The sequence below is a fragment of the Paramisgurnus dabryanus genome, chromosome 18, assembly GCF_030506205.2.
Source record: "Paramisgurnus dabryanus chromosome 18, PD_genome_1.1, whole genome shotgun sequence".
NCBI classification, from domain to species: domain Eukaryota; kingdom Metazoa; phylum Chordata; class Actinopteri; order Cypriniformes; family Cobitidae; genus Paramisgurnus; species Paramisgurnus dabryanus.
In genome coordinates this window covers 19,351,183-19,361,070 of record NC_133354.1, presented here as the reverse complement: position 1 = coordinate 19,361,070, position 9,888 = coordinate 19,351,183, and the positions used below count along the sequence as shown (strand labels likewise).

At 34.6% G+C, this 9,888-nt stretch overlaps 2 protein-coding genes across 2 annotated transcripts; both read left to right on the top strand.

The window, feature by feature from the left end:
* The first annotated feature begins 512 nt into the window (after positions 1–512).
* grpel2 (GrpE-like 2, mitochondrial) lies at positions 513–4,844 on the top strand. Its single transcript, XM_065287189.1, has 4 exons — positions 513–635; positions 1,586–1,748; positions 3,579–3,660; positions 3,750–4,844. The coding sequence occupies exons 1-4, from the start codon at positions 559–561 to the stop codon at positions 4,082–4,084; spliced, it is 657 nt and encodes a 218-aa protein (XP_065143261.1). The 5' UTR covers positions 513–558; the 3' UTR covers positions 4,085–4,844.
* A 65-nt stretch (positions 4,845–4,909) lies between these two features.
* On the top strand, positions 4,910–9,449 carry nhp2 (NHP2 ribonucleoprotein homolog (yeast)). Its single transcript, XM_065287190.1, has 4 exons — positions 4,910–5,166; positions 5,361–5,430; positions 8,595–8,700; positions 8,922–9,449. The coding sequence occupies exons 1-4, from the start codon at positions 5,013–5,015 to the stop codon at positions 9,045–9,047; spliced, it is 456 nt and encodes a 151-aa protein (XP_065143262.1). The 5' UTR covers positions 4,910–5,012; the 3' UTR covers positions 9,048–9,449.
* Positions 9,450–9,888: the final 439 nt, after the last annotated feature.

The following is a 9,888-nucleotide window of genomic DNA, read 5'->3' as shown; positions in this document are numbered from 1 at the left end:
TGTAATTGTCTTTATATAAATATTTATTTATATATTTCGGTGAATTACAGGATGTATAAAAACAACAACAATAGTCTACATAAAAATATAGTATGGCTATCTTGTGTTTTCACTCGAAGTCCATCACAAGGGTTACATTAAATTACTGCAGGAAGTCAATACAATCTATACTGCCCTACAAAGGCAAAAGGCATGAACTTCGTATTTGGTCGAAAATTAGCTATTGATATTTTGGGGACTTTCTTCATCATGTGATAAGTTTTTTTTTTTTCAATAAATAACAATCAAGAAAAATAAATATAAGTCATTAAAAATTCTAAACTAAACGTAGGACAGAATAATTATAATTAAAAAAATAAATAAAATATTAATAAACTAGAAAAAAATTACATATACATTATTTATTGATACTGCAAAAAAGAAAAATATTATTTGCAAAACAAAGCCTTTTTTATATCGAGATTCAGAGCGTTTCTACTGAATCGACTCGATGATTCTGAACAGTGACTCGTTGAGCAAGTCACGCGCCTCGACCACCCAAACACACGTATTGAGGAAATGGCCGTGCGCTATCTGTCCGCCAGAAGAAGATATCCAATCGATTTGTGCAGGTTAACAGCAAGTGCCTCGAGCAGGTAAGACCATAATATATCGTATTACTCGGTGAAATTTTGAAACGACGTGAGAAAAAGAGATTTTTGTACATACATTTCCTGGTTTATCGTTTGAAGTGTTGTGAAGAGGCTTCGATGCTAAGTGGCTAACTTAGCATGTTAACGGTATGCTCGGCATTTAAACCTCGACGTAACGACTACAATACAAAACTAAACTGTTTTATATTTGGTCGTAAACGTTGAATTATTGTACATTAAGAAGCTTTGTATCTTAAAGTACGTACATTGTTGATTTAGAGTAGTTTAGCAAGAAGAGACCGCCATCACACAACACCTGGCGCTTTTAGTTTCACTATTACTGTAATAACGCTTCTTACCAAAAACAGTGTATTGTTTTACCGAATTATTAAATGTGAAAGCGATTTTGATCATTTGTGTTGATATTAAGTCATATCACATTAAGTATGTCGACGAACCTTCTTGGTAGTTTTGTTTTATTTTGAGTGATTGATGTTGTTTACATATCTTCACGTTTTGAATGATATCATCAATCTTACTGGTGATTTTCTTTTACAGCCATTTGTTTAGTAAAAGTAAACGGTATGTTGATGAATGCCTTTTATGGCTTTCCTGTGGAGAAGACTCTATTCGTGGCACATGCCGATGTAAAATAGACAGATGTCCTGCAAAATGGCTCGTTTTGTTTGACCTAACGATTGGCTTTTTACATTGAATGCTGCAGTTAGTCTATAAAGAAATGTGTACTTTATCTCATTAGTTTCACAATTGTGGTATTGTCTTCAACACACAACTTAAAGCCAAAGTCCTGTATAAGTGTGATTTTGGTTTGTATTTACATGCTTAAGTTGCCATTTAGTAAACTTACATTTGAATGGTTTTTATGCTCTGTATTTGACAATTTAAAGAAAATTCCAAACTACATTCAAAATGTTTACCTTTTTGCCTTTCAGGTCTTTTCTAGGCCTCTTTAGCAGCACTGCAGCTGAGCAGCGTAGTGCTGGAGATGATTGCCATGGTGATGATGGGGATGATGACCAGAGTCATTCTGTGACACATGTTAGGATGTTGGAGATGAGAGCTAGAAAACTCGAGCAACAGGTTCATGATCTCACCGTAAGTTACCTTTTGAGGAAAACTCACATATTTGGTTATGTCTAAGTAAATGATGATGTATAAGCAGCCAGTTTTTATCGCAGAGATAACCCCTGACATTGTGATCAGGTCTTGAATCACACTGAAGGGGCTTATTTCATGATAACAACCGGCTTCCTGTACTTATCACACAGCTTTAAGTAAGGTAAGAAACATTTAAATATAGATTTCTCATTTTTACCAAATGCAGAGTTTCCTTTAGGTTTTAAGATAAGCCTTTCAAACAGGGCTGGAGTGGGACTCGTTTTCAGCCCTGGAGTTTCATGCCTTAGATCAGCCCACTTTAGTTTACGACTGACTAATTAAAATAATATTGTTAAATCCTCAGTAACCTACATAAGTCTCCAATAGTGCACTGTTCTCTGTAACCTTGCAATATTTTTCAAATATATTATTTCCAAATCAGTACAAATACAGTAGACTAAGCAATTATGATTTTTGCCATAATCGTGTGACCTTACCATAAGGTATTTTGGTAACGCTAGTATAGGGACCAATTCTCACTTTTAACTAGTGTCTTATTAGCTTACATATTGGCTGTTTATTAGTGCTTATAAAGGACATATTAATGCGTTGTTCTGCATGACCATATTGTACATCCCTTAACCCAATCCAATACCTAAACCAACCTACCGGCTACAACAACTACCTTATTAGCTATTAATTAGCAGTAAATTGGGAGTTTACTGAGGCAAAAGTCATATTTAATAATCAATAAGTGTTCCCCATACGAAAGTGTTCCAGTATTTTAATATTTTTCAATTAAACTTATTCAAAAACTATTGAAAGGGAACAAACGTGTTTGTGCTTTCCCTTATATATATATATATTTTTTTTAAATGGTGGGTCTTGAGATTACCTGTTGGGTTGAAAAAGTTTGGAACCCCCTGACATACGATACACAAACAAGATTTATCAAGTATGCAGGGGAACTAAAATAAAAATCCTTGTCTTAATTTATTAGTACTTAGATCATCTATATTGCCAAATAACGTAAGGTTGGCCTACCTTGTGTCAGAAAAGAACAAATATGGCCTTTCAATATTTTGTTTTACTTGAGAAAACATCGTATTCACATGAAACTAACTTTTTTTCCCCAATAAACGTATGAGTTTCGCATCAAATAGACTATTGATAGACAATACGTTGTTACATCTATGACTTGGATAAAAAATACGATTTGTGAATCCTTTTTCTTTTTAGAGGCCGTTTGTATCAAGTCGCTCCCAAGTTTATTTTAAATCTAAACTTGCGGAAAGCTTACTCAAATATAGACCCGACTGAAACAAAACTGGTGTTCACAGGCGAGTGCTTTGAAAAGCAGAAGAAAGCGGCTCGTCCTGGGTTTTCCATGCGTTTTAGATGTTAATGAACCCAAATGCAAGAATTCTTCCAATAAGTGGTCGGGACTCGGCACACAATCAATTTGTCCTTAAAGCTGTGGCGACATCTCCCCCCGGCAAATTGACCAATGGCTAAGCCACGCCCCCTCTACTCACTCAGACAAACAATCAACATTCGGTGACAAGCCCCAAAGCAGCTGTCACAGTAGGAGGCATTTCACAGGAGGCAATTAATGATTTTTGAAGACAGAAAGACTATATATCATCTTGAAGTCACCAAAATCTTTGCATGTAAATTGGCATAATTTGTATTATCCTCCTGTATTAAAAAAACATAAGTCCTATGTAAGCATAGTGATCAATAAAAATTAGTAGTCAGACTTCTGCCAGCTTATTAATTTAACAAATTGTGGTTTTAGTAACTGATAAAAATCCTTGCTGTTTACAGGAGCGATACAAACGAGCCGTCGCGGACTCTGACAACGTCAGAAGAAGAACACAAAAATTTGTTGAGGACGCCAAATTGTTTGGTAAGCTACTCATTTAAATTTTTCATTTTGCTTTTTGGAAATAGACTTGTTTTTCTGTATTCCACGAATAAGCTGTGCTCCTCCTGCAGGGATTCAGAGTTTCTGCCGTGACATTGTGGAGCTAGCAGACTTGTTGGAGAAGAGTTCAACAGTAGAAGAGAAAGATGGACAACAGCAATTGACACAATATCTGGCACACATACAGGGACGGCTGCATGATGTGTTCACCAAGCATGGACTGGAGAAGATGAGGCCCATAGGAGGCCAGTATGACCCTTATCAGCATGAGATAGTCTGTCATACTCCCGCGGAGGGAGTTGAGCCCGGCACTGTAGCCGTAGTTAAACAGGACGGTTACATGCTGCATGGACGTACCATTCGCCATGCCCTTGTGGGTATTGCTGTGAAGAGGCAGGAGCACTGACCTTGGTTTAGTCCTCTTCTGCTTAACAAGTCTTTTATAGTGTTAGTATGTATATCATTGTTCTTACATCTGTAGACAATGACAGGATTTGGATTTACTTTTTGAAGTAATGGTTATTTATATGTATTTATAAACTTTGTTTTTGAGTTTTCTTATTTTTCTAACTCTTTTCAGATAAATTAGGCCCTGTTATTGTTTTGTAAAATCCCTATTCACAGATATCTTTGTGCATTTAAAGTTTGGAGGGATTCATTATTGTCTTGATATGTAAAAAAAACAAGTTTTATAGTTTACCAAGAATTTGAATGTTGTGAGAAATGTGAAAATGCACTTTACACCCTTGTCATGGTGGCTTCTATAGGTGACGAGCAATTTGTTTGAAGGGAAAAAATGACTTTATAAAAGTTTATTATTGGCTTTTCTGCAATGCATCAATAAATGTCATAGGCCACCAGTCCCCAATAACAAAAGAAAAAATTATATTTTTGAAAGAAGGGGAGAGTACACATGTGATGTAAGTGTAACCAAAGTGAAATTAAACTGGATATTTGGGAGATTAAAACCATGAAAAATATTTATATGTATTTATGTTGTTAAAAAAAAGTTTACCCATTGTTTTATTGTTTTTGAGAAAAGTGATTTACATTATATTGTTTAACACTAACGTTTTCACAAATGTATGCTTGCTTGTAAATGTTGAAAATGATTAGTTTTGCATTTCAGACGAGATGTTTTGAGAGAATAAAATCTCATTTGTTCATCCAGTGCAGTAGGGGTCAGTGTTTTCAAAAGCCTGCCGCCAAATTACGGAAGTGAGGACAAAAAAGTCGGAAAGAGTTGAGAGTCACTACACGTGTGCTGCGGTGCAACACACATTTCTTCTAGATAAAACTGATTAGTTTGTTTACTATATACATTTAAGCTAAACATGACGAAGGTAAAGAAAGAGAAAAGCTTCACTGAAGAGGAGACAGGCGGAACAGAGAAATCTTATCAAGAATTGCTAGCTAATATAAATCCCATCGCAAACCCTCTGGCATCGCGAAAACTAAGCAAGAAGCTCTACAAATGCGTCAAAAAAGGTACAGATCTGTTTAATATATAGAGTTAGACTTAAATTATACTTGCTTTTAGCCTGAATTGTTAATCTACAAAATATTTCTGTTATCGGTTTGCTTTTTTTTAGATAGGCACGTGGTAAAAGTCAGCTACACTGTGCATTATGTCTTGTACTAGGGCAATGTTTTATTTTCATTTCAATTGTTTCTCGCCACAGCTGCCAAAGTAAAAAATATCCGAAGAGGAGTGAAAGAAGTGCAGAAGTTTATCAACAAAGGAGAGACTGGGTGAGTTTAACTCTTGTTCCTGTAGTTAGTTCAGTTGATAAAGCATTGCGCTAGCAACGCAAAGGCCAGCTGTTCGATCCCAGGAACACGCATACTGAAAATGTAATGTCATATAATTATATCACCAAAAAGTTGATTTATTTCACTAATTCCATTCAAAAAGTGTAACTTGTATATTACGTTCATTCATTATTACACACAGAATGATATATTTCCAATATTATTTTTTTATTTTGATGATTATAACTGAAAACTAAGGAAAATCTCAAATTCAGTATTTCAGAAAATTAGAATATAACTTAATGCCAATACAAAGAAAGGATTTTTAAAATCTTGGCCAACTGAAAAGTATAAACATGAAAAGTGTGAACATGTACAGCACTCAATATGATGTCAAAATTTCAAAAACCCCAAAGCTCAAAATTTATTAAATGACTAGACAGAGCAGACATTTTCATTTACAAAGATACATGGATTGTAAAAACCCGTTGTGGATTGAGAAAGTTATGATAATTTTAATATTAGAAATCAGAGGGAAAAGTTATATATGGATGTGAATGGAAGGTATGTGACCAAAAACATTCACATGTTTTTGTTTGTAACTTTCTAATTTCTTCAAATATTTGTATTAGGGCTGTCAATAGATTAAAATATTTAATCTAGATGAATTGCATGATTTCATGAGTTAACTCGCGATTAATCGCAAATAAATCTAACATTTTTATCCGTCCTTAATTTAACAATTTTCAGTTTTTTAATACTCTAATCAACATGGGTGTGGACAAATAAAGATGTTTGTTTCTGCATAATTTGTGAGCTGTCAGAATGAGCAAATTTTATAAAATTAGTGTTTTATATTTTGAAATTCTCTATTAAAAAAATTCTAAACAATGCATGACTTGTTTGAATCTTAAACCAGTTTGAAGTTGACAGAGTCAGCAAAGGTAATTTTGAGAAAAATCCCAAATTACCACATCCACACATTAAAATAATAGATTTAATAAATAGATTTAACACACACAAAGTCAAAAACAATATCAATATATGTTAAACTTTTTTCTTTCTTTTTGTTTGATTGACATTGAGACAGACAACTTTAAGATCTACTATAATGCAATGATCTTTAATGTTAAAACATCAGATATTTTTCCACAGTTAACCAAACATTCACTACAGATATAACAGATTATAGGTCCTACCTGCTTGAAATCTTGTCAAAGCAGATATTTATAAAACTGTAATTTTGTGTACATGTCTACATATGGGAGTTGCACACTTGCGCCTCTGTGCACGCGAGGAAGATCGTTTTTGAGTCTTGTCGCTTTTAATAACTCTTTAAACATTAATAATCAGGTCTCGAACTTTATCTCTCTTAATAACCCTTTTAACATCAAGCCAGTCCTGCAATTTATTTTTACATTTCTGCATGCTTTAAAAGCGAAACCAAACTACGCGGATGAAGACCTTTCTTTGCAGTAGATCATTTATGACGGTTCACCGCTCAGAAAACGTACAAATAAATCATTTTAGATGTTTAATGACTATTAAGAGCAATGGATTTGCTAGACGAGAGCTTAATGTTCTTATTTTTATGAAAACCTGTGACTCATTTAGATAGCACGGGTCACAGTAAGGCTGCATCCTAATATATCCAACTATAGGCTGGACCAAGGGAGTTGCGTTAATCACGTTAATAAAATTAGTGGCGTTAAAGTGAACTTGCGTTAACTCGTACATTTTGACAGCCTTTATTAGTATGAAATTTTAACAGATGGTAGAAATTTGTAAGTTCTTTCAAATAAAATCCTAAACATTTACTGTTTTAGTTGGAATGGGTCATTTAGTTTGTCTTATTCAGACTTAGACCCATGGTTTTTAGAACAATAATCTACCACCACAAACGTGACTTCCAAATTTTACACCAAATGACATGCATCTTAAAGTAACAAGCCGGATGAAACAATGTTTTGCCCGACGTGCGTATCCACAATGTCATCATTGCTATTAATTGGGGCTCCTTTTGCCTAAATTACTGCAGCAATGTGGCGTGGCATGGAGTAGTGGATCAGTCTGTGGCACTGCTCAGGTGTTATGAGAGCCCAGGTTGATCTGACAGTGGCCTTCAGCCATTCGTCATTTGATGTTTCTGGCATATCGCATCTTTCTCTTCACAATACCCCAATCAATTTTCTATTGAGTTAAGGTCAGGCCAGTTTGCTGGCCAATTAAGAACAGGGATACCATGGTCCTTAAACCAGGTACTGGTAGCTTTGGCACTGTGTGCAGGTGTCAAGTCCTGTTGGAAAATGAACTCTGCATTTACATAATGGATACAGTAGAGATATGTAAACTAATTTGTTTTATTCAAGAATTGCATTCAGACAGCAATGAACACAATACTGGCTCAGCCTGGTGATCAGCAAACAGATGTAACGGCTGAACTGACCTCCCAAACCCCCGCCTCTGCTTCTTATAATTTTATTGCAAACTTGCAACACACACATTTCCTGTTTATTAATACCTAGACTTGATGTTTTTCCATAGCAAATGCTGCTGAAGCATCATTTGAGATGGGGAAATATTTTTGTTTTCAACCTTTTAGTTTCCACCAATCAGCTATAAGGTTTGCTGTGTTTGCTACAGAGCAAGATATTTTTGTTTCAATGCAACTGCACTTTTCTTGGAAACTTAGCGATGCACTTGCAATGAACTTAGTTCAAAAGCACAATGCGCATTGTGTCCTTTTGATGAACTGAAACGTAACAGTTCTGTTCATGTGACAGAATTCAGCTTTAAGATATGCATTATAGTTAAAACACTCCGTAAAGAAACCATATAATAATAAAACAAATACAGTATATAAATGCAATATAAATCTCTCAAATTCTCTCACAATAGCGCTGCATAATACCGTCTTTGTAATTCAAAATCATATCAATCAAACAAAAGTGGACATGTTACAGTAATGAGATTATCAGCAGAAAAAGCAGTAAAATGCAACTCCTATGTTGAAGTTCTTTGTGCAAATTAGAAAACACAATTAAGTTTGTGATCATTTTTGTGTTACCGAATTATATGTTGTATAATTCAAATCTTTACTGCCATGATGTTTCGGTGGTTTTATAAGAATGACCCACTTAACTTTGTTTTTGTGTCTTGTGTAGGATTGTGGTGTTTGCCGGTGACACTCTTCCTATTGAAGTATATTGCCACTTACCAGTCATGTGTGAAGACAGAAGTCTACCCTATGCTTATGTTCCATCTAAAGTTGTAAGTTCATTTAATGTGTGTGTGTGTAAAGGGTTTAAAATATGAAACAAACAATATGTGACCCTGCCTGTAAAAACCCTGCTAAAGTAATCTTTCAGTGATGTCAAATATTAAAATCAAACTTTGATTCTCTAATCTTCTAATTAAAATGATTGTTTTCACAGGCAGGTTACATACGGTATTATTAATAATCACCTCATTCTTTGCACATCTTTCCTTAGGATTTGGGTTCATCTGCAGGCTCAAAGCGACCCACCTGTGTCATCATGATCAAACCCCATGATGACTATAAAGAATCTTATGATGAATGTCTGGAGGAAGTCACATCTCTACCCAAACCAATCTGAGGACACTTGTTTATAATTTTAAGAGAATAATTGTACCGATCACATCAGTTTAGGATCATTGTGGGGGGATTCTGCATTATTTTTATCTAAATCATATCATATTGACCCCAAACTCTCTAGACTGTCCTGCTTGAAGATGTTTTCCGTTCTAGAAAACTGAACAAATCTACGATTTACGATTGCTGTGATGTTCAGTAAATGGAGCTTTAGTTCAACATGCCTGTTATAGGGCAGCGGATGAAACCTTTGTTTAGTCTGTTGGTATTTTGCCCCATGATCTGTAATGTTTAATTGTTCATCAGTTTTATTAGTAATTTTTTTTTTACAGTTTCAAATGCTTGGTTTGCTAAAATTGACTTCACAGACCTCCTAAGAGACGTCAAAATAAATCATTTCTTTTTTAATATGCTTAATCTTTTGTGGGGTTTTTTGGAGATATTCTTCTAGGGGTGGTTTCCCGGACAGGGATTATCTTAAACCAGGACTAGGCCTTGGTTTAATTATGAAATATAACTAGTTTTAGCAAACAAGCCTTACTAAAAACATTACTTGTGTGCATTTTGAGGAAAAAGAAAGGGCACTAATGTATTTTAAGATATGTCAGTGCAAGCTGTTTTCAGTTTGGACAGCTCTTACATTTATTTTGAAAAAAGTTTTTAATTTGCCTTTAGATAATCCTGCTATCACAGGTGCAAATATTCATTACCTTTCATGGTTTAAAAAAATATAATCTTACAAAGAAAGAAAAAAAGCTGCTTTATTAAAATTGAAAATGACACATTGCATGTAGTCTCCTAATTAACCCTTGTGCATTGTTCAAATTTTACTACCCTTTCGTGTT

What these genes read in the sequence shown, in the direction of transcription:
- grpel2 (XM_065287189.1), top strand. Translation starts at nt 559, where the DNA reads ATGGCCGTGCGCTATCTGTCCGCCAGAAGAAGATATCCAATCGATTTG. An exon ending in AACAGGTTCATGATCTCACC is followed by an intron (nt 1,749 to 3,578) that starts GTAAGTTACCTT and finishes TGCTGTTTACAG; the next exon opens with GAGCGATACAAACGAGCCGT. An exon ending in TGAGGACGCCAAATTGTTTG is followed by an intron (nt 3,661 to 3,749) that starts GTAAGCTACTCA and finishes CTCCTCCTGCAG; the next exon opens with GGATTCAGAGTTTCTGCCGT.
- nhp2 (XM_065287190.1), top strand. Translation starts at nt 5,013, where the DNA reads ATGACGAAGGTAAAGAAAGAGAAAAGCTTCACTGAAGAGGAGACAGGC. An exon ending in CTACAAATGCGTCAAAAAAG is followed by an intron (nt 5,167 to 5,360) that starts GTACAGATCTGT and finishes TTCTCGCCACAG; the next exon opens with CTGCCAAAGTAAAAAATATC. An exon ending in CTTATGTTCCATCTAAAGTT is followed by an intron (nt 8,701 to 8,921) that starts GTAAGTTCATTT and finishes ATCTTTCCTTAG; the next exon opens with GATTTGGGTTCATCTGCAGG.